Here is a 24,447-nt window from a genome sequence, read left to right as displayed (position 1 = left end):
AAAAGCCAAAGACCATACTTGTGTATGCATGACAAGTACAGCTGATGTGAGGTATGGTGATGTATTTCTGCATGTAACTGCATGTGTGTAAATAATTATTAAGCATCTAAGTTTGAAGAAGTACAATCCCCTCCAGTTAAATCTTTTATTTTTAGCTTCTGGTTCCAGATATTACAGCATTACTCCAGTTTGCTTGCAGTACATATGGAGGGTCAATAGGGGCATGCTCGAGTGCGGTCAAGTCCTCTCAGATTTGCACTATGAAAAGCAGCAGAGGCTGGGTTGCCCCTTTCTCAACCTAAACAAGACCTCTGTCAAATCTCTCACACAAGTTCCATCGACAATACCTATTCTGATCATAGGAGGAAAGCAAGCAATGTAAACAATTTCAGGCAGGATAAATACCAAAGCAACATTCAGGCTATACAAAATTCGTCTGCAGTCCATTGATCTGATGGAGGATTGATCGTCAAAGATTTCAACTTGCTGCGCTAATGGCAACCAGTAAGATAACCAGCACATCCTGCGCACTGCCCATCTCACTTTCCATTCCTAGCATTTTCTTAAGAAAGCTTGTCCCTGAATCACTTGGTATTCCAGACTACAGAAGACCCACTTTTTCTGTATTCACATGGACAAAAACCATTCATGGCCTTCCCCATCAGAGCCATGGCAGCAGTGCTAGGAAACTGCTTCTTCTGGAAGTCTAGTGCTGCCTCTGAACTCTCTGGCTTGGAAACTGCCACAGCTCCAGGATTCTTTTTCGGAGATGCAGATGGATTATGAAACCACCTCTGAACCCAAACATGAGACAGTGTTATTTCTTGAATTTTCCTTGCTGGGTCAGTTGAATAGGATTCAGCATTCCTCAGTAACTCTGCAGTCTGATCTGACATAGACAGTTTACCATCAGACTCGCTTGTCTTTGGTTCTGAACTAGTCTTACTATGTCTTAGCATTTTGTTGAACAACTTACTAAATTTCTGGTGGGATGATGCTTCTTCAACTTTTGAAACACTTGCTTTGAGACGCTTAAACCATCTGCTGCAGGGGTCCAGTCTCACAGGAGTGTCGGGGCAATCACTAGATTTTGAATTTGTGGAGTGCTCGGCATGGGGAAGGAAGCATTCCGCATCCAAACTCTGGGTTCTTGAGGTGCTTGTCTCCATGTTATCTGGTGACCTTGCCAAACCTGGAAGTACAGTAAGTTCTTGGTTTATATCAGGTAATTCGGTGTTCATCTGTCTGCCCTTGGTTTCTTGTCTGACTGAAGGCATTCCAGCTTGAGAAGCTGGCAACTTCTGGCCCTCGTTGATGTCCTACAAAGTTTATAACTAATCATGTGAACAAATGAGGCGACGGCCTTGTAAGCCTTTGATTCTGGAAGTTTTTACAGAGTTATGAGCTCTTACACAAATTCCTTGGCTTAAACCAAAGAGAAAAACTAACAAAACAAGGCAAAACACTTGTAGAATATAACTATTATTTGTGGTGGCATGATTTCAAAGCCTAAAGATAAAAAATCCACCAAAATCCTGGGTGGCAATGGCAACTAAAACAGCTGTGTGAAATGCTGACCTAACAAAAGTAAATGAGCAGATCAAATATGTTGTCTATAAACAATGTGCATAAGACAATGTTTTTACCTTCACTAGTTTTTGTAAATGCAAGTGACCTTAGAAAATCACTCGAGGGGACACTATAGCTTAGAGATCAGAAAGTAGTAAAGTTACCTTATCTGATTGCAATGAAGCCACACCTGTAACACAAAAGAAAAAAACTCACTAATTTGCAAGCTAGGACTACGCTAAAAAGATACAAAACTCATGAACACTGTTCAGATTAGGTAATTATATTTAGCAACTTCATTTGAGGGCTGTGCTCCAAAGCATAGATTGTCAACACTACAGTCTAAGATTTAACTAAACCATCCATACAAGATATGGACCATACATACCAGATAGATGGTTCTCACAGAAAGCATCCATACCCATGGTGTCAGTTTCAGCAGATGAATCACTCTCTTCATTGACAGCAGAAGTACTGGCATTCTTAGTGTTTTCTTTTCCTTCAGCCAATGAATCATTCTCCTTAACAACTGCAGAAGTCCTAAAATTCCCAGTGCTCTCTTTTCCTTCACTCCCTGTGGAACTGTCCAGAGGTAGTAGCTTCACTCCTTGCTTGATATCGAAACCAAAATCCGGAGATATTGCAAGGAGTTCAGTCACCATTTTTCCCTTAATTTCAGTGGATATTGCTGACTCTCTAAACATCTGAGCACCATCAGGTAAGTTCACGTCAGTCTTTTTTTTTATGAAAAAGCGATGAGTGGTCTGAGTGTACGTCGGAGGACCTCTAGAAAATTCTTCTATGGAGTCTATTGTAGTACGTATTCTCATTGTCTCCCCATCATGAACGGAGGGCAGTGTTGGTAGTGCATATGATCCATTATATAATTTTTCTAATTGGCTATCACCTCTGGTACTGATCTGCCTAGGAAGAAATTCAAAACCAGAACGATTTGGCATCAAGTGAAATGACTCTCTTAGCTGATTATTGCTGGTTGAGGGATCACGAAAGAGAAGACCTGCATTTTTATTCATTTTCTTCTCATGAACCAAAGATGTAGAGCCTGATTCATTAATGTGATCTAACCTAGAGAAAAAGGGCTGAATTGGAGATCTTCCAACTTCAAATTCATATGGCACAATATCTGAGGTTGACCTTACAAAATCATCCTGAACATGTGCAGAAACAACTCTGCTACTCCTTTCTAGTAAACTATTAGACTTGACTCGCTGCTCTGGAACCAAGTTGAGATCTTCAGCCTGAAACTGAGATTTTCTTTCATGAATTTCCACCTCAGGAAGAGCCTGTGCCGGTATTGAGGGTAGGTGATCCTCATTTCTCCCGAGGGAAACATCATATTCAGAATTGGCACCAATTCGTGACTTTAAGACTCCTTCACGATTGCCAGAGGACACAACATTCTCCAGAAATAAAACACTTTCCCTATCTTGAGAAGGTTTGAACATCGCAAAAGAAGACTGTCCATCAAACATTTCATTCCTCAACCTTTTCGGACTCATTGTAAGGTTATCGTTCATGACGTTGATCCTTTTCCCCTTGTTTACTTCTCCAAGTCCCGTGACAAATTTAGAACTACCAGTTTCCATCTCTGGCCCACTAAGTAAGCTGTGATATTTGTTACCATTACCAACTTCCGGAGGATCATGACCTAATTGTTTTGGAGCTTCATTTGCCTTCCTGCAACTCGCGCGCGTCCAATGAGACATCCAAATAGACTGGCGCTGCTTCGTGGACTTTACGGGAATATCATCCCTATCTTGATATGACTGTAGCACGCGATCAGACATGATGAAGTGAGATTTACAGAAGAATGCTTCAAAGTGTCACAGAATTCCTCCAAGGCTATTCACGTGAAGATGCAGTCAACCAAGCAATGTTAAAGTTCCAGACTTTTTGATGGCCTGCTTCAACCGGGCTATGGACCTAGCCACCACACAAGCAATCATAACTACCTGAAGGTAATTAAAATGAATATAAGAAAATAAACCCAATTTGTCGAAATTATCTCAAATTTGCAAACTTTAAAGGTAGCAGCAGCGTCACAACATGTGAATCGTCTAATTTTATTTTATTTTTCAAACTTTTTATTCAAAAAGAAAATAACAAAAACAAGATTTCACCGCAAGCATCCAACTTTAGTACATGTTAACCAAGAACAAAATAAATCCCACTAGAGGAAATAATAATAATAATAAAAAAAAGATCTCCACTTAAAACAAACTTACACTACGAAGTACAAACCTAAAAGTCGAAAAAAAATATTACTTTATCTATATTACTTACACGCTCATTCATGATCAAATAAAAAGGGGTAGAATGTGTAAGCAAACTTACAGTTTTATCAACTTCTTCTCTGATTCCCTCTGTAATCATAGATCCATGGATGAAAACATCACTAGGGTGAAGATCAACTTCTTACTAACTTGAAGCCCTTTTCGGAGAGTCTGTAGAAGAGAGGATAGATGTATGAAGCGGTGAAGAAGAAGAAAGAATCTAAGGAGGGGTTGGTTGGTGCTTGAGTTGCTTCGAGTCTGTGCCTTCTTTTTACTTTCTTTCTTCTTGCTTAGCCACAGACTCATAAGCCGACGACATAAAACTGACCCCACTTACCTGCACTTTTCAATTCCTCTTTCCTCTTTCCTCTATTCTTTTTTATTTTAATATTTTGGCATCTGTTTTGCTTTTTTAAAAAATAAATAAATAAGCAACAGCCATAAATCACACATGACAGTTGTTTTTTTTTTTTCCATGTCATTCCTAAATTATAAAGCTTTAGCGTAATAAAGCTTTTACCAGAACTAAAGTTTTATTAAGTGGATATTAAAATTCTCAGAAAGCTGCAGCCATTTTATAATGTTCTAGGAGTCAATCCTACGTGGCAAACACCATTTAGTTAGAGGTATCATCTCCGTCGTTTGAAAACAATGGATGTATGTATTGATGCTTTATTGCATTGTAACTTACTGTGTAAAATAATTAATTGTTTCAAACATGGCTGGAGTGCCGGCGGCGATGCCTCAAGAGTATGGTTTTTGCATCAACGAACCATGCACAACCTTTATATAATCTACTAGCTTTGATACCCGTGAGATGCTACGGGTTATTTTTTTTTATATAAAAAATATTTTAAAAAATAAAAATTAAAAAATCTTGGGTTTTTCTGCAAAGTTATATCCAAGAATCTTGAATTTGGCTGCAACGCCTGACCTAAGAGTAATATGTATAATATTAATAATAAAATTAAACTTGCATGACCCAAGTTTAAGTGAGCCTAACTGTAACACCAGATCCAAAAATATTAGATGTGGGTTTAGCTTTAAGGTCGTGTCATAAAAGTCTGATAATTATATAAATTAATTAAAAAAAACAAAGAAAAAAAATCAACAAAAAGGAAAAAACCTAATGAAGAAAAAGAAAAAGAAATTGAATTAATTGGGTTAACCCTTTAAATCAGGTTATCTCGTAAAACCTGGAATTTGCGTCGTGAAAGTTTGATAACTAAATAGAAAAAAAAAATGACAGGTTTACCCAGAATTAACCGGGTTAACCCAACAAACCAAGTTAACCCGTCAAACCCAGGATACGTGTCATGAAAATCTGAAATTAAATAGAAAGAAAATTAACTTTAACAAACTAAATTAAATGAAAAAAATAACTCGTCAAATCAGGTCAGTCCATCAAACCCGAGATTCGTATCATGAAAATATGATAACTAAATAAAAAAAATTAACATTAACAAAATAAATCAAACAAAAAAAATCATTAAAAAAAATTAAAAAGAAAAAACAAAAGAAAAAAATAGTCATATAATATAATACAATATAATAATAATTATAATGAAAAAACGTGGGGAAAGCTAAAGCTTAAAGCTAAATTCTCAACCAACTCAATATTAAAAAAATAAATTTAACAAAGATAATTTAAAAAATAAACATGTGGGGGAAAGACTGTATCCAAACAAAAATCATGCAAGGGAAACACTGTAATAATCCATAGTGTTTTTTTTTTTTTTTTGAAAAAAGCTACAAAGCTAAGTTCTTAACCAACTTAATATAGAAAAAAAACCGAGATTCGTGTAATGAAAGTATGATAACTAAATTAAATTTTTTTTTTCACATTAACAAACTAAATTAAACAAAAAAAATTCATTAAAAGAAAAAAAAAACACAAAGAAAAAGGCAAAAAAAAAACCCATGGGCAAAACGAAAAAAAAAAAAAAAGTCAAGTGTTTCGCTATGTGCACAATGATACATTATATGTAAAAAAAACAGAAGAAACAAAAGCGAGGAAAAAAAAAGTTGCTACAGTGAAAAACCCATGTGTTAAAAAAAAATGTAAAAAAAAGAAAAAAAAAAAAAGAGGAAAAACTGCTACAAAAAAAAAACCAAAACAAAAAAAAAATGCCAAAGAAGAAAAAACAAAAAAAAAATTTTAGAGTTCTTATTAATAAAAAAATAAATTTAACAAAGATAATTTAAAAAATAAACATGTGGGGGAAAGACTGCAACCAAACAAAAATCATGCAAGGGAAACACTGTAATAATTCATAGTGTTTTTTTTCTTTTTGAAAAAAGCTACAAAGCTAAGTTCTCAATCAGCTTAATATAGAAAAAAAAAACCAAGATCCGTGTAATGAAAGTATGAAGAACTAAATTATTTTTTTTTTTCACATAAACAAACTAAATTAAACAAAAAAAAATTCATTAAAAGAAAAAAAAACACAAAGAAAAAAACAAAAAAAAAACCCATGGGTAAAACGAAAAAAAAAAGAAAAAAAAAGTCAAGTGTTTCACTGTGTGCACAGTGATACATTATATGTAAAAAACAAAGAAAAAAAAGCGAGGAAAAAAAAAACAAAGCTTAGCATAGTGAAAAACCTGCGCGTTAAAAAAAACTGTTACAATGAAAAAAAAAAAAATAAAAATCACAAGCCAAAAAAACAGGACTAAAAAAAAAAAAAAAAAAAAATGCACAGACAAAAAAAAAACTGAAAAAAAAAAAAAACTGCAGAAAAAAAAAAAACTGCAAAAAAAAAACTGCAGCAAAAAAAAAAAAAAAAACAGTTTAGCTACAGTGAATTTCCTACGCGTTTTAGTATATTACTTAATTATCGAAGACAATAAAACACAATTCAAGTTTTGTGCTTCTAGTCATCGTAGTCGTTAACAAGAAAGTTATTTGGGTTCAACAGCCAGACAACCGCATAATTAATAGATCACATTTTCTATCTGCTTGATTTGTTGGTGGACGTTTGATTGGTTTGATTTAGTTCCCGTAGCATTGTGTCAGGTACGATGTAGTACTTGTCGAAACAGTGTTCAGCGAATACATAGTGCTCGCATCAGTGATCAAAGCATATCTTCTAGCTACCGACCCGACCAAAAGCATCCTTGCCCGCGCTATCCCGTCTTCGATGCAAAGACATGCTGAACCTGTTGAAGGAACCACGATACTTAGCATGAGTGCGGGGAATGTTTTTCCAGATTAAAAAAGGATATTTTTTAGTTTTCGGTTTTCTTTTTTATTTTATAATTAATAATTAGCTTCATGCAGAAGCATATCCAATATCAAACCCGATTTGGAGTGAAGTTCAAGTTCCGGAAAAGGGGATTAATTCGGGTTAATTAATTTTTTTAAAAGAAAATCAAAAGGTATGTTTCTAATAAGTCAAATCAAATTAATTCTACATTGATTTTTCAAGAGGCATCAGCGGGTCAAGGAATGGATCAGCCAAGTCTCAAAAATATCTTCGTGGAGATTGTAGTTGCAGTGCTGTTGCTGACTCAATGAGTTACATAAACTGCAACTGCCTGCTCCTTATCTCTTGGAAGGGGTCTTCATCGGGTTCTGCTAGCAGTGGAGCCCTTTGTAAAAGAAATATTCTTAGGTTAAGAAACAAAAACAAAAATTTTGCAATCGCTCGATTCATTAGAAGATCTATTGTGATAGATTATGGTCTTTTATAGGTGTTTTATTTTTATATAAAACTCATGTCTACAAAACCTAAAAGAACCTAAAAGCATTTGCTTTACATTTTTTTGGGTATTTAACCACAAAACTCCACTTGTTTTTTCTCGTGATTTTTAATATAAAATATTAAAATTAAAATTATTTATCTTTATACATTCCTTAAAAATCTTATGAATCATTTAATGAAATGAGGTCTACAATTTCAATTTTTCACTACATATTTATTTTTAGAATTTTTCTTTAAAATAAATAGTATATATTTTTTAAAAAAAAATATTTACTTAAATATTAGAAAGTTTTAAAATCCACAAAAAAAAAAAATTATAGGCATCGATTACTAGTCATCATGATCAATAAAAATAAATTAAATTATTAAAACTAAAAAATGAGTAATTCATCAAGATATAAGTATTGCTGATAGACTACTAAAGTTTTTTTAATTTTATAATATCACATCATGTTTTTCTTATCGATTTAAAGAAAAACTTAATTGTTAATTTTAAATACTTGAAATTAAGGGGCTCCTCCTACTATAGTTTTGAAGTTTTAATGGCATGATTATGAGTTTTTTTTTTAAATATGATAAATATTATTTTTTTAAAATATATTTTAAATATTATCATATAAATAATAATAATAATTTAAAATTAAAAAAAAATAATAACAGGCAAATACCAAATAGATCCTGTATAAAATAAAGAAGTGGACAATTTTCAGTTGAGAGCTACGCAAACGTACGACGACAAGTTTTAAAAACACTTTAACGATATTCTCCGAGAAGGGTTTCATTGACAAAAGTGAAGGAACGTGTCAAGAGTTAATTGGTGAATCCACTGAGTTGTGGGGCTGAGGTTACAAATGATTATAGCAAGAGCTGTTAAATCGATCAACGATGGGATTAGGAGCCAAATCCGGATTGGGTTAAGGGGCTAGGCTTGGCTTGGAAGAGCCGAACCGAGCCCAGGAAAAATATAAAAAGGAAATATATTTTGGTTAGACGACGACTCGAACATGATTTGATTAATTGTGCATATGCTGGTGGGTTGAATGGCTACGTGGATGGTTCATCTACCGGAAAAACACAGTTTTTAGTGTGGCTGTGTTTTGTCCACGTATGACCCGTCTCTCTTCTTTGCTTATCTCCAATGCCACCAGCTTCGTTTCACACGACAAAGGGTTTGTTTGGAATTGTGCGGTGATAATTATTTTTTAAAAATAATTTTTATTTTAAAATATATTAAAATAATATTTTTTTATTTTTAAAAATTATTTTTAATATCAATACATAAAATAATCTAAAAATATTAAAAATATATTAATTTAAAATAAATAAAAAGTAAAAAAATTAAATTTTTAAAAAAATACTTTGGAAAAGCATTTGCTACTGATCTCCAACAATAATTGAAAGGAAAATAATGGCATTTGAAATGGGTGTTGGTTAGGGATTTGATGTCTTGTCTCATTTGGATTTTCTCTTTTAATTATCACCGACCACGGGCACATGATTTGTGCCTAACGTGCAAGAAAATAAAGCATTAACCAACACTAATCTCATTTTTATCCCTAATCTGATTGTAAATTAAACAAATAATATCTCTCCCTAATTACCTACCTTGGCCGAACCACTCATGTGTGGTGAGAGGCAAATTTCTTTCTTAATTCTCATCACTATCTTATCATCCTTGTCAACATATCATTTACATTTCCAATCTAATATAACAGATGTCTAGCTCATTTAAAAAATAAATAAAATAAAATAAAATAAAAACATGGAGGCCTTTGAAAGGAACACCTCATACGTGTGTGCTTAATTTTATTTCATTTAAAAAGACAAACAACCTAATCATTCATCTTTTTTTAATAAAAGAAAGTAGATGAACAACATATCATCTATTTACCCAAATTTCAGAAACTACAATTATAACTAAAAAATCAGAGTTATGAGTTTTTAACCCTAAAAACTCATTTTTCAACTTATTTAAAGCTAAAAATACTCTACAAACACCTTTAGAATATGTACAAACCAATTTAACAAAATAATAAACCCAAAAAAAAGCTCAAATAAAAAAATCAAACCAAATAAATCTTTCCATCCTCGAATTAGATATGTTTTTTAGGTAATATCAAGGCTCAAAACAATCATTATAAGATTCTCATTATCAAATGAAACCTGGTAACACAAATTTCAATTATTTTTGTGGTCAAAATATGTGTCAACGATGACTTCTTTTTTTTTACATTGAAATGTAGTGGATTTATCTCTCTCCTCTCACTAAAAAAGTTCCAAAAAAAAGTAGAGAAATGAAGTTTGGTATCAAATTGAATTTCTGACAATTAAAGGGACTGCTCACCAATAAACCAAAAAAGATTTAGGACCAAAATAAAAAAAAAATGTATGAAATTTGAAGTTACCACTTATTTTCTTCACCTTTTTTACTCTAGTCCTCTCTTTCAATTCAACCTTTTCTTGAAAAAAATAATAATCGGATACTTCAAAGGATTCAATTGTGTAAAAATAAAGTTTGAGGATCAAATTAAAATTTTTAAAAAATTAACTATTCTAATCTATAATGATTTGTAAACAAGGACACAGTCTATAATAAAATCACCACACTTAATTTATTTATTTTTAATTCCATAATTTTTGAATTACTTAGTTTGTAATGGTGGTTCATTCGGCCATGGCTTGAAGAAATAAGGAATTGAACTTTGAGTTTTGTTAGTGTGGAAATCTATTACTAATGACTGTGAACGCATGGTAGTACATGAAGTATGTATGAACTTGTTGGAAATTAATCAAGCAAATATGTTCTTAAGGGAAAAAAGGACTTAATTTTTAAGTAAATAATGAATTTAATTAATTGAATTCAATAGGATTATGTGTTAAATGAAGCACTAAGATGTATTAAATGGGAATGATTGTTATGAATAATATAAAAAGGTGTGGAAATACTTGAATGTTCATCAAATTGCTAAACTTAAATCTCAATGTATTTAACATTTAGCTTTCAGTTAAAAATAAAGATAGTAAATGAAGAAAATTGAGACATGCTTCTTCATGGATGTGATAGTTAAGTGTGGTAGCTTTCAATTGAAACTAATTTTTCTTAATTTGAAGCTATAAAACTCTAGATATGAAAGGAAATTAAAACATGGTTATTTATGGGTGTTATAGTTAAAGTGTGATAGCTTTCAATTGGAATTGATTTTGCTTAATTTGAAGCTATAAGACCCTAAATATGAATTAAAAAACAGATAAAGATTAAACTAAATTTTGGTAGATAGATTTCATCAAGCATCTTTAAAATGGGTAGTGTTAAGAGTGTTAATGGTTGAATTATATTTTCTTCTTTTCAGAACAATTATAAATATATCTTATCTTTTCAAAGAATTAAACCACATTTGAAACTATGTTTTCAAACTCTAGTTATAAAAAAAAAATACTAATTAATGTTCTACATGATTGGATCAAACAGGCTAGAGTAATCAATTTCAAATTTATTTAGGATTTCTATTGATGTAGAATTATATTAATGACATGTAAATTATAGTGGAAGAATCTATGATGTTAATGGAGAATAAAATTGTAAATATGTATTATGATGGTATAGAATAAATATGAATATGAGAAATTGAATGACCTAAGAACTTCAATGGGTGAGTTGGCTAAAGAAAAATAATTGAAAGTTTAAATTAAGTAGGGATGGATTAAGATTTTACTAGAGTTCATATATATAATAGATTTTATGGAATATTAATAATGACGACTCCTATTTTATTCAAGAAATGTGCTTGGAGTGAAATCATTTGTATTTGGAGGAGCCACTTCTTTGGAAGAGCTAGTAGATGCATTGCACCTTGTCTTTTTAATTTAAATATTTTATTTGTTAAATTTCAAATTTGATAATATATAGTTATGATGAAATCGAAATGGAACATGTGATCTCACCATTTGTTATCAATTATTTTCTTTCACTATCTCATTCCTATGAACATGTTATTTTTTCCTTTTAAAAAAATATTTCATACAAAAAAAAAAATACATGCGTTTTGTTATCATATAAATCTATTAAATGAAAAATAATCTTCATGATTAACATTTTTTTTTATTGAAACTAATGGTATGCATAACTTGTGTCAAGAGTTTGGTTGGTTCATTTAAGTTCACTTAGTTTTTTAAGAAAAAAATTGTTTTTTTTAATTAATTTTATCATTCAATATTGAGTTAATTGGAAGATTTAACTTCATAGTTTATTTTTTTCAAGATTATCCTTCATAAGTTTTGCATTGCATGTCAACCATGGTTGATCTAAATAGATCTAATGTTTTCTTTTTATATATTAGATAAAAATACCATTTACTATGCAATTATTTTTAAATATATGGTTAAAATCTATTTTTATTTTAAAAAACACATTAGCAATGTCTAAATTTTAAAATATAAAAATTACTTTGACCTATGACCTAGGGCATGATAGCATGCTAGTCTTATCTAATGCCTAATTGCAAGATAATGCTAATCTTAATATAATTCAATTGATTCGTATTTATACCATTATTTTAAGTAAGTTTATGGTTTTAGATTCAAACCAAAAAGTAAAAAAAACCAAGGCTGTGAAATTCACCAATAGAGGCAGTCATATAAAGCCAACAGTGCAAGACTGTACAAAATTCCTTGTTTTTTTTTCCCTTCAGAAATTCATCCACTGTACTAAATTCCCTTTAATGGCTCTTCCAGACTTTTTTTAGAGCTGATATTTATCCTTTTATTTTCTCTGAAATCATAAATAGAAAAAAGCTGTGAAAAATACTAGCTTCAAATCTCTTAAAAGATAGATCTTAAGATTTAAAATTAACAAAATCAATAAAAAATAGAGTAGAAGAGTCGATGCGTTTCGTGCTTCATGCCCTTCTCACCTCCACCATTCATGGGTGCTTCATGGCATTTTTCACTTTTTTTTTCTTGCAAAATCTAAATTTAAATAAAAAATTTAATTTGCTGGAAGAACCACTTAATTTAAGTGGCGAAGCTTATTTGGTTGAGGCGTGAAAAGACCGCTTCAAATCACAAGTTGTGTCCATCCCACTACTTTTACTGGTCCTGTGAATGGAAATGAATTTGTTGGCGTTTTGCTAAAATGATTGCCTCCATTTCTGTCATCTATGTAATTATTGCATTGAAATTCTTATATTTTAAAAGTTTATATAAACAAATTTTAATTTTTTTAAATTTTAAATTAATATTATTTTAGTGTTTTCAAATCATTTTTATACACTAACATCAAAAATAATTTTTAAAAAATAAAAAAATATATTATTTTAATATATTTTTAAATAAAAAAATACTTTAAAAGTAGTCCGTAATCACATTCCTAGATAAATATGTATCTGATTTTACACTAGATTTTCAGTGAGTATAGAAAATTTTCATGTATTTCTGAATATTTTAACATAAAAAACTTAATATATTTTTAAATAAGAACCAATCGCAATTATAATTGCAAACATATTGTTAATAACATAAAAACTGTTCGAAGATCCGACTCTTCCAAGGATGAGAAGATGGCTACACTCATGCAAAACAAAGAATACAACTGGGGTAAAACACGTTTTTCTGCTTCTAAAAATCATTAGAACATATTAAATGGCCTGTATGTTGGGCCTATAGCTTACCCTGGCAACCACCATTAATGGGCTTGAATGACTCAGCTCTGTTTGTGCAAGGTGCCCCAGGGCCCAACCTAATTTTGGCCCCTTCTCCATTTATTAGACTCTGTTTGTTTGTTGGAAAAGTAGTTTTTTTTTAAAAAGTGAATTTCCGAGAAAGTAAATTCTGAAAAAGTATTTTTCAATATTTTGATAGTGTAATGAAAAATGAATTGGAAAATATTTTTCAGTGTTTGGTTATGTCATGGAAAATGAGCTGGAAAATAACTTATTAATATTTTATTTTTCTCAAGTTTATTAAAATAATAAGGAACAAATCTTATAAATTAAAAATAAGTTGAATGAGAATGAAATTGAAAAAAAATATAATTTCATAAATTATATCAAATAAAATAAATAATAATCAAAATAATAGAGATCAAATCTAAAAAAATTAAAAAAAAAATGAAAGATGAAAGAAATTAAAATAATAATAATCAACATTTCATAAATTATTTCAAATAAAATAAGTAACAATCAAAAGAATGAGGACCAAATTTGATAGATAAAAAATTTCAATAAAAATATGATAAGGAAAAAGAAAATAACAATTATAAAAATAAGACCAAAGTTAATATAAAAATAAAATTTTAAGAGATGAAATTGAAAAATAAATATTCAAAACAAAATATATATAGCAATCAAAAGTTTGAGGATTAAATTTAATATAATCAGCAAATAATGACATTTCTAAATTTTTTACAATTTCCAGAAAGTGTTTTCCCACTAAATTTTTCAGGAAAACACTTTCCTGAAAACCAAGCCAAATTTTCCTTTTACTGGAAAGTGTTTTCCATTGACCAACTTTCCTACTGGCAAACAAACACAAGAAAGTTTAGAAAGTGATTTCCCGGAAACCATTTTCCGGAAAACAAACACAGTTAAAAGGAAAACACTTTCCTGAAAACCAAGTCAAATTTTTCTTTGACTGAAATTAACTGGAAAGTGTTTTTCGTTGACTAGAAAGTATTTTTCGTTGACCAACTTTTCTAATGACAAACAAACATAGAAAAGTTTGGAAAATGGTTTCCCGAAAACTATTTTCCGGGAAAACAAACATGGCCTTAGAGTGTTTTAGGACTCAGCTTTTCACTTATTTTTTTATTTATTTTACCCGTGCTCACTGATGATCAGAATTTTTTTTCTATATAAAAAAAAGTATATATAAGCTTTTTCACGTGTATTTATACATAAAAAAATTATAAGTATAAAATAAAAAAAACTTATACATACATATAATTAAATAAATTAAGAATAATATGTGTAAAAAAATGAAAAAAAAATCATTAATAATAAATGAAGATGAGAATTAAAAAAATCGAATAAACATATATAAATCAAGTCATCTAACCTTGCAATACGTGTTTTTGATTTAATTGTGTTAAATAACTTTGTTTATAAAAATTAAATTTTTATTTAATCAAATCATATATACGTGAAATTAATTTAATAAAAAAAATATATTATATAAGGTTAAGTATATTAGAAACATTATCCAAAAATAAATACTTTTTATTTATATAAAACATAAAAAAATATTATAGATGAATTAGAATAATTATTTCAGAAAAACAAATGCATACAAAATAACTAAAAAATAATCATCATTTAAAAAAAGCTATATGAACAAAATAAAAGAGAATAGGGGTGTTAATAAATATAAATAAAAATTAATTTAAAAAAAACATATAAAAAATAATTAGAAAAAAAAGAGAAGGAAAATGTTAGTCATTGATGGGTCTGGCAAGCTAGGCCAACTCACTAACTTATTTAGTAAGAGCTCGTGTGCTTGGACCCTTAATTTTTTTTATTGCAAAAAGAACGGGTGACATGTCATCTGTCCTATTTTTCTTTAAACAAATTAAATTAGATGACACGTCGTCTAATTTTGCTCAAACTCGGTCACTATGATGACCAAAAAACAGGGTCAAATGTTCTTTGGCCCATAAATCTATTTTCAACCCATTTTCTACCAAAAACACCTAGAAAACACACTAGAAACTTTGTTAAATGAATTCATGGGCTTAAAAAACCTAAAAACCACCCCAAAACCTCAAGTCAACCAAAAACCAGAAATCTTCTCGAGCTCATATGTGTTTTTTTTTTTTTATGCATTTCAAGGTAAAAAAAACTAAGTTGAACTTATCTAATTTTATGGAATCATTTATATAAAAATTGATCGTTTTGTTGGTCGAAACTAGTGCTAATGATATTTTTCTCTCTCTAACATTGGAATCCAGCAACTTTCTTTCTCCTCTCTCAACCCAAAGAACTAAAAAAAAAGAAAAAAAAAGTTTTTGATTAAAATTGATTTTTAAAAAAACTTTAAAAATTATAGGGACCTAATTGTTATAATTAGTATAGAGTTAGGACTAAGTTTAAGATTTAAAAAAACAAATTCTAAAAACAGTGTGTTTTATTTTAGTCATTTGTCTTTTAATTTCACTCTTATTGATCAATTTTAGCTAAATTAGCCTCTAATTAGGCCCTTGAAAGGTAAAATTAAAAAACAAATGATACAAAAACTCATGGGTATAGTGAATCCATAATGCCAATGACTTTAAGTCCACAATATATAGGGGAATAGTATTTCCCCACTCCTTTTAGAATATTTATGATTCTAGGATAATTTAAAACTACATGTAGCAAATATTTTGATCACTTTATTTTAGCACTCAGCAAAATTACATCAAAGTTCATGGCTATATAAAAATATATAAACTATAAATGTAACATCCTTAAGTTTTGTCTCATTTTTAAAATTCAATATGTTCATAACTAATAAAGTCTGTGTGTGTGTATTGTAAATCTTGGCAACATTTTCTCTATTTGGTAATGTTATCAAGTTATTCACATCATCAATACTTGCATCAAACATTCTTTTTATCACACAAATCAGTCAATATAAACATCTTATCAATAATCATCCCACACATTTAACCATATTCATTTACAATTACTCCATAAACCTATTATATATTACAAATATCTATAATGTATTACTAATTATCTTATGGAATTATAGAAATTATAACTATATAATTAAGGGAAATATAAAAGCATCACATTCCATCTAATTAAATTACATGCCATGAAAGATAAACTAAAAATTATTCATAAATTCAACATTTTAAATTATCATTAAGTTAATAAGTTTTCAATCCTAATACATCAATAATAATAATTAAAAAAAGAGTTATATAACTCCCTAAACTATAGCAAGAAAAAGACTACAAGCATAATTCACACTAATATAGACAAGTCTGGAAAGAACTTACAATACAAAACATATGTATAAACATATAATTAATAAGATACAATGGTTGGCTTAGAAGATATTTAATATCATGATTGTATATCTTTTTTGTTTATTAAGTAATATAGGCATTAATATATATATATCAATGTCTCCTTTATCATTGCAACAAAACAAAAAACCTTTTTATTATCCTTTGATTATTAATAAAAAATATTTATAATATTTTTTATGATTTGAATTGGAGGTTTACCTTACCGACAAATATATTTATTATTATTAATTTTTCCATCTCTCAAAGGACAACTCAATTTATACTGATATTAATATTTGTGACATCATTAATTTCTATTACTTGATAATTAATTCATGTCAACAACGATATTCATCATCATCATTGGTCATTTTCTTTTTTAAGTGTCTAATTTATGCTGACATTAATACATTTGATATCATTAATTATCCTTGCATGATAATTAATCCATGCCAACAATAATTTTTATTTTTATCATTTATCATTTTCTTTCTCAAATGACTAATCAATTTAAGCCGACACCAATATTTTTGATATCATTAATTACAATTTTTTGGTAATTAATCTATGCCAATAATAATATTCATTGTTATTATTAGTTATTTTTTTTTTCTTAAATGACTAATCAATTTATGCAAATTATCATAATATTACTATCATTTTTCATTCTTACTTTAAATTACCAATTTATTATCTATCTGCCTTCCTATAAATCATTTTCTTTCACTTCGATTAATCTATTATAACTGATATTAATTTCAGTACTATTATTAGCCTCCAAGTTTCTTGGATGACTAATCTAATTTTCTTCTTCTTCAATTGTTCCTGCACTAAAATTTTAAAGTGATCTAATCATTTGATATTAATCTAAAAATAAGATAAAAAATAATCAAAAGATAAAACACATGGCTAAATTATTTATTTTAGGCATCATATGTCATACCAAAACTAAGATTATTAATATTTCCATGAATACAATTAGATACTTTGTTCGCACCGTCCTTTCTTATCTCATAAATATTCAATAATTTTTAATGGACAGTTTTATTCTTATAGGTGCTCTAAATCTCTCTGAATTGATCAAGGACTGATAAACACATTACAAGAAAATTGAAAAATAAAATAAAATAAGGACGAGTCTTCTGGGGTGTCCCCCCACAGATTCTCCTTGCCATCACCTCTTATCTTTCGAACACCCTTCACTGTCCTCAATCAATACGAGCACCCTTACTTCGTTTCTTGGTTTTTTTTTTTTTTAATGGAAATTCAGAAATAAAGACAAAAAACCAGGAAAATACCAAACCTATCCCTGCAAGCAGGCACTGGCTCTCACTGATCGATCTGCACATATTTCGCCTCCAAATATTACCTTTGTTCCTCCTCCGCTGTCTCTCACAGTCCTCGGCCATCCATAAAACAGAAGTCCATTTAAGGTCAGCTTCTCTTCTCTTCATTTTCTTTACTATCACAATCGATTTTTTTTTTTTTTTTATTTCTTTCCCCTTACATTTTTTTTCATTTTTTTTACTTGGTTTTCTTTTACATTTACTTTCTGATTCTTTGCTGCCTTTAATCCCATATCTGTTACCATCCAATCAGCTCGTAAGTTTATGGTTCTTGATTCTTATGCTCTGTTAATTATAGATCTGTTTCTTGTATTTTTTGGGGTTCTTGAGAGTATTTCTTTGTTTCCTGATTGCATAGATCTTGTACTGTTTATTTTTTTTTTGGTTGCTTAAATGAAGCTTATTAACTGCATTTTTTTGTTCATTTATTATCTGGGCTTCTTTCAAATTTGTTAGATTTTCATTTTTTACACACTCTGGGTTCATAAAAATGGGGAAAGTGAGGGGTTTTGTGAGTGTTGGATAGTTTTTATGTTTCTTGCATCCATTTTGGCATGTGGAGTAAATTTTGAACATAAGTTTGGCAAATATTTATCGGTTTTGCAGTTTATATATTGCTTCATTTCATGAGATTTTGGTAGCAATTGAGGAGATTCATGCTATTTTTTTTTTCTTTTTTCTGTGGTGATTGGAAATCGATTACTTATCTGGATTATGATTCGTGAAATTGAATGGGTATTGATCAAAAGGAAGCAAGTTCATGCTTTTACAGTTGAAATGAAGCATGGTAGTATACAATGTAGATAGGGGCAGTGGTATTTGTTGCATTTTCTTCCTTTTTTAACGAGTTTGTGTGTGTTGTTGGTTTAATTTGTTTTGTATTATCAAATCAGCAGGATTGTGAAGATTAAATTGGATGGAGGGAGTTGGGGCTGAGGGTGCCTCGGTTGCATCGCCTGTTGCACAATGGGGACATGATGTTTGGAGGATGTATCAGTATTATCTTGATAAGAGTACACCTCATACGGTCTACAGGTGGATTGGCACTCTTGTTGCAGTGGCTATCTACTGCTTGCGAGTTTGTTACGTTCAAGGGTTTTACATCATTGCCTATGGGCTTGGAATATACATACTGAATTTGCTAATTGGGTTTTTGTCACCACTGGTTGATCCTGAAATTGATCCTTCAGACGGTCCTTCACTGCCAACAAAGGGTTCTGATGAATTCAAGCCCTTCATTCGCCGACTTCCTGAGTTTAAATTCTGGTAATGAAAACAATTTTGCCACTTGTGGCATTTAATCTTGTAACTACCCCCATGCTGTTGGTATGCTTATCATTTCAGTTGTTCTGTTGAGTAATTGCTTCCATTGTTCCTTATAACCTGATAAATGATTCCCAGTAGTCTTTTGAGACTTCAATCATGAGTGATTCACTTGGACACCTGGCAAGATACATTGATGGTTCTCATAGCTCTTGCAGATTCTTGTTTGCTTTTAAGAATTAAGTGGTTGGAAACCTAAATATTTTTAGTAGTTTGTTTGGTTAAGTCCAGATGTTTCTCTATCCCAAGCCTTTTCTCAACTACTTAGGGCTGCTTTTGAGGATCCATCTTTAATACATCTATGCATGCCAATAACCTGCTGTTTCTGCCATTACATTCAGGTACTCCTTCACTAAGGCATTCGTCATCGCATTTGTTATGACCTTCTTTTCCATGTTTGATGTTCCTGTCTTTTGGCCTATTTTGCTCTGTTACTGGATTGTTCTTTTTGTCCTTACAATGAGGCGCCAAATTGCACATATGATCAAATACAAATATATTCCATTCAGTTTAGGAAAACAGGTGAGTTTCCGAGTGCTTTACACCTCTACTTTTCTCTTCCATACAACCACCTTTTATTCACACCTTCAATAACTGTGGTTGCTGTAACTTCCTTTCTTATAGTAGGACCGCTATTATGTGAGATAACATTCTGGTTTCTTTGGTATTTAACAGAAGTATGGTGGTAAGAAATCTTCTGCAAGTAGCAGTGGCTCCCGTGGGGACTAAAGCCTGGCTGGTTGATAGGCAACTAGAAAAGGACCAGATGGAAGGAGATATTTAGACATGAAGATTCATGACAATTGATTTTTCCTTTTTAAGGGACATGCCTTCATGTTGCGATGGACTTTAATATGCACTTACAAACCTAAAGTTCAATTGTGCCTTGGCATTTTATGATGGCAGAGTGCTGATGTTGCAGAAGTGAAACTTTATTGTTTATATTCAAACGAAGAAGATTCATTTACGTTTCTGAGAATGAATGTTGTCTATGTAAAGTGCTTGATTCCGTTGTATTAGTTCCCTCTATGGTAGTCATGAAAAGTGGCATTGTAGCCATTAGTGTATGCTTCTGTAGTACTGGAAGTTATGACAGACAGACAGTAGTGGACGACTCTGTTTCAAGTTAACTTTAAATTCGAATGGTTTATCTTATTTTTTTCTGGGTCAAGCGCGTGTTCCAACTGATATATTTGGAGCGAATTGCATTGGGTGATACTGAGATTTCTTCCGTACTTGCGTTGATACGTAAAATGGGTTGGTAAATCCTCTCCTTATGTTGATTGCCGTAACTGGTCTGCAAGATCCAACAATCTTTGCTTATGGTTGAATTCATTTCTTCATGCAAGGAATTGAATGTTTTGTCCTTTTCCAGCTGCCTCTTTCTACATCAGCTCAGTGCATGCACCTAGGCGTCTGTAGCCTATCCGGGATGTAGGTTCGGCTTTGTATCCATCTACCCCTTCATCCTCGAGTCCTTTATCATGGCGAAGGAGATTAGGGACCTCTGCCAGCCCCATGTTCATTGGTTGAAGTTGCCCAACATTTTGAGATCTCTGTCAATGAAGCCAAGACCATGGAGTCTGGACACCACCATATAAATCTCTGGTGTACATCACTACTCGGCCAGGCCCAATTCAGTGAAATCAGTTTAATGACGAAAGGACAAAGAAAGAAAACAAAAAACCCTCCTTAGAGCTCCAGGCTCTGTACCTTCTCTCACCTGCCACTTCCGTCTTCCTGTCTTCTGAATTTCACACCAAAGAGACGGTGACCCTCTAAAAACCCATCAAAATATTCATCCAAGATATTAACAGACGAAAACAAGACTTGGAAAGATGCATTGACGGAATTTTCTGTAGAGAATATAGAATTTATACACTTTCTGTATAGAAAATTCTAACAACGCATCTTTGCGTACGCTTTGGGGTGGTTATAATTGCGCGAGTATCAGGTGTTACAATTCTTGAAAGAAAGTAGATTCACATAAGAAAACAAGTTTTTGTTGCATTGCTTAACAAACGCCAAAACAAAGTCTATTCGAGGTTAACCTCTACTCTCCATATTTTCCTGACAATTTGGACCGATTTCCCTTCTTCTACGCCCTTTTTTCTGTTTAGGAATTTACATTTTGGGGATTTTCTTTGTTTCTTGATTCTAAAACTCTGACTAGATTGATTGAGATATTGTGCTCATTTTTTTTTTACCATATATATTTTAGTTACTTAAATGGAGCTTGGTAACTACATTTCGGTCCCTAGAAGGTGGGAAGTGAAAGATTTTTGGGCTATTGGTTTCTTTTTATGTTCCTTGCATAGTTGCATATATTTGTCATCTGGGTTTCTTGGGCATTGGTTAAATATTGATCTTTAAGGGCCCTTTTCTTTTGTATATTTTGGTGCGTTTATGTGATTCTATAGCTATTCGTGCCTTCTTGTTTTCAAATAAATGGGTGTATATGGTGGATTTGATTGGAAAGTGGAGAGTATGCCTGAAGATTTTGATTCTTGAAATTGATATTTCCATGAATTTAAAACATTTACATTGAATAGGAAGCTTGAATTGAAAGAATATTTTTCACTTGCAAGTTTATATAGTCATTAAAGCATTTCCACGATCTTGGTACGTGTATATCCAGGGACATGTTCTGTTCTGCTTTATTATGCCTTTTTTATTATCTTTGAATATGCGGATTTGTTATTTAGAAGCATACATTGATGTACATGTTGGTATTTGTTGTATCTTGTGCATTTCCACCTGTTTGTTTGCTGGTTTGATTGGTTCTGTACTGTAAAATCTGCAGGTGCGAAGATCAAAACTAATGGAAGGATTTGGGGATGAGAATGCCTCAGTGGTGTCACCTGTTGCTCGATGGGAACATGATGCATGGATGATGCATAGATTTTATCTGGATAAGGCTACACCTCATGCTGTCTATAGATGGATTGGGACTCTTGTTATAGTGGCTGTCTATTGCTCACGACTTTATTACGTTCGAGGGTTTTACATCATTGTTTATGGGCTCGGGGTATACATAGTGAATTTGTTAAGTGGGTTTTTGTCACTTCTGGTTGATCCTGAACATGAACATGCAGATGGTCCTTTGCTTCCGATAAGTTGTTCCGATGAATTCAAGCCACACATCCGCCGGCTTCCAGAGTTCAAATTCTGGTAATGAAGTATCTATGTGCCATTACGGTATTTAGTCTTTTTATTACTTTCATCCTGTTGATATTAATTATCGAGTAATTCCCTCCACCGTTATCTATAACCTGATAAACGATTTCAAGTAGGCATTTGATAATTCGATCATAAACTATTCTCTCTTAGTTTTATATTTTACTCAGTCAGTCGGCAGGAAAAATGTTGAATGTTGGAGGTTCTCATAGTTTCATACAGATTCTAGATTGCTTTCAAGAATCAAGTAATTAGGGAGGGAGCTAGTGATCTATGGTAGTTTGTTTGATCGGATAAATTACCACCCGAACACTTTCCCCAGCACCATAGGGCTGCTTTTGCGGATCCATCATGGATATATCTGTTCCTGAAAATAGTTTTTTGCTGTCATGTATCTAGGTACTCCTTCACAAGGGCATTCATCATGGCTTTTGCGATGACATTCTTTCCAGTGTTTGATGTTCCTGTCGTTTGGTCTATATTGCTCTGTTCCTGGACTCTTCTTTTTGTCGTCACAATGGGGTGCGAAATTAGATACTTGATCAGATACAAGTGTACCCTATTCAACATTAGAAAGCAGGTGAGCTTCAAGTACTTGCATCTGGAACAGCTTATCATGTAGTAGGATTACTGGCACATCAGTTATAAAATCTTGGTTTCCTTTTGGTCTGACAGAAATACAGTGGTAAGAAATCACCTGCAAGTACCAATGTTTCCTGCATGGCCTGAAAGCTTGGTTGGTTCATGGGGGCACTAAGACAAGGACGAGATGGTGGCAACATGTAGACGTTAAACGTTTTCTTCTCGAAGGGCATGCCTTCATGTCATGATGAGCTTTAACTTGCACTTACACGTGTAAACTTCAGTTTTGCCTTGGCTTTTTTTAATGGCAGACGTTCTGGTTTTATCAATAAATTCGCATGATTGCCTCCATTTTGGTTTCTTCAATGAGACTTGAATCCAGTGATCAAGGACTTAAATCTATAGGCGTGTTAAATGGGCCAAGACCAATCTAATGAAACCTCATTCCTTAACAATCTAAGCCATGGCTTTGAATCCAGTGGGCTTAAAATATATCCATATATAATTCTGTCAACATCTTTTGCTTCCCTCCCTCCCTCCCTCCCCACTCTGTGACACTTCTCTCTTACCAGCATTTATCAGAACCGAAATCTCCCTTCAAAATTCCCCAAACCCGTAACTCACAATGAGAAGAGAAAAGGGAAAGCATCGTTTGGATAAATTTTACAAATTAGCCAAAGAACATGGTTACTGTTAGAGGTCTAGGCGCGGGGCGCGCCAACGAAGGCACATTGCCTAGGAATTCGGCAGCGATGGACTGCGGCAGAATCGAATTCGGCAGGCAGCGTGCAAGGGTCTGTGCAAGTCTTTGAGCTGGCGACTTGGCATGGACGTGGGGCTTAGATGATGGACTTTCTAAGTCAGCAGCTGACATAGCAAGGCAGACAAATGGGACTGCCATGAGGGCAAGCAGAACATAGTGGAGGGGCCGAAAGTTGGTGAAGAAAGTGCTTCACCAACCCACTAAAGATAATGGTGGGGATGATACTCCATTAGGCCATGTGAATGGGAATCATGGGGGAAGGTAGTGCTCCACTATGCCCCGAAATTGGGGGTGTTAGGTGAGAATGGAAGCTCATCTTTGGCTATAAATAGGCTGCCAAGCCTCCTGCTGTGTAGCATGCAAATTTGTGCATAGCACACACCAATTTTGTGTATTTCCTTTGTTGATGAGATAAATAAAGGTTGAGAGGGATTCTTGTAAAAGCTTGGTGTGTTTGCTTGTGTTTGCTTATGCTTGCTTGTGTTTATTCATTGTCTACGACAAGGGTACTTGGGAGAACCTCCTTGAGTGTGCGAAACACATAGTCGTAGGAAAACACGAGTGAAAGGGTGAGGCAAGGCTGAGTCTAGCGGGACTAGGCTGCCGCACGGGTTTATTTGCGAGGCGAAAAATTAACCCCGTGACAATTGGTATCAGAGCACGGTTGATTTAACAACGTGCAGCCCGAAGCCATGGAAGC

At 32.2% G+C, this 24,447-nt stretch overlaps 3 protein-coding genes across 11 annotated transcripts; 2 read left to right on the top strand and 1 right to left on the bottom strand.

The window, feature by feature from the left end:
- Nucleotides 1-111: 111 nt before the first annotated feature.
- On the bottom strand, nt 112-4,206 carry LOC118039738 (uncharacterized). Of its 6 annotated transcripts, none has more exons than XM_035046531.2 (5): nt 3,925-4,202; nt 1,958-3,513; nt 1,734-1,759; nt 977-1,319; nt 112-889 (listed from the first exon to the last, which is right to left on the bottom strand). In XM_035046531.2, exons 2-5 carry the CDS (start codon nt 3,375-3,377, stop codon nt 585-587), a joined length of 2,094 nt encoding a protein of 697 aa, XP_034902422.1. In that variant the 5' UTR covers nt 3,378-3,513; nt 3,925-4,202; the 3' UTR covers nt 112-584. The 6 variants fall into 6 exon arrangements, with proteins under 6 accessions (XP_034902422.1, XP_034902421.1, XP_034902419.1 ...); XM_035046533.2 differs by having other exon boundaries at nt 713-884; nt 3,925-4,204; XM_035046530.2 differs by having other exon boundaries at nt 112-1,319; nt 1,991-3,513; nt 3,925-4,206.
- Nucleotides 4,207-17,629: 13,423 nt separating this feature from the next.
- On the top strand, nt 17,630-20,396 carry LOC118039740 (protein RER1A). 2 transcript variants are annotated; one of them, XM_035046535.2, is made up of 4 exons: nt 17,630-17,989; nt 18,799-19,168; nt 19,567-19,747; nt 19,901-20,396. In XM_035046535.2, the coding sequence occupies exons 2-4, from the start codon at nt 18,819-18,821 to the stop codon at nt 19,952-19,954; spliced, it is 585 nt and encodes a 194-aa protein (XP_034902426.1). In that variant the 5' UTR covers nt 17,630-17,989; nt 18,799-18,818; the 3' UTR covers nt 19,955-20,396. The 2 variants fall into 2 exon arrangements, with proteins under 2 accessions (XP_034902426.1, XP_034902427.1); XM_035046536.2 differs by having other exon boundaries at nt 18,796-19,168.
- Nucleotides 20,397-20,530: 134 nt separating this feature from the next.
- LOC118039741 (protein RER1A) lies at nt 20,531-23,669 on the top strand. 3 transcript variants are annotated; one of them, XM_073408886.1, is made up of 4 exons: nt 20,531-20,995; nt 22,029-22,396; nt 22,802-22,982; nt 23,078-23,669. In XM_073408886.1, the coding sequence occupies exons 2-4, from the start codon at nt 22,047-22,049 to the stop codon at nt 23,129-23,131; spliced, it is 585 nt and encodes a 194-aa protein (XP_073264987.1). In that variant the 5' UTR covers nt 20,531-20,995; nt 22,029-22,046; the 3' UTR covers nt 23,132-23,669. The 3 variants fall into 3 exon arrangements, with proteins under 3 accessions (XP_073264987.1, XP_034902428.1, XP_073264986.1); XM_035046537.2 differs by having other exon boundaries at nt 20,531-21,270; XM_073408885.1 differs by having other exon boundaries at nt 20,531-22,396.
- The last annotated feature ends 778 nt before the right edge of the window (nt 23,670-24,447 follow it).

This window comes from Populus alba, chromosome 4 (genome assembly GCF_005239225.2).
Source record: "Populus alba chromosome 4, ASM523922v2, whole genome shotgun sequence".
NCBI classification, from domain to species: domain Eukaryota; kingdom Viridiplantae; phylum Streptophyta; class Magnoliopsida; order Malpighiales; family Salicaceae; genus Populus; species Populus alba.
The sequence above is the reverse complement of the archived record's forward strand: the minus strand, read 5'-3'. Positions and strand labels throughout refer to the sequence as shown.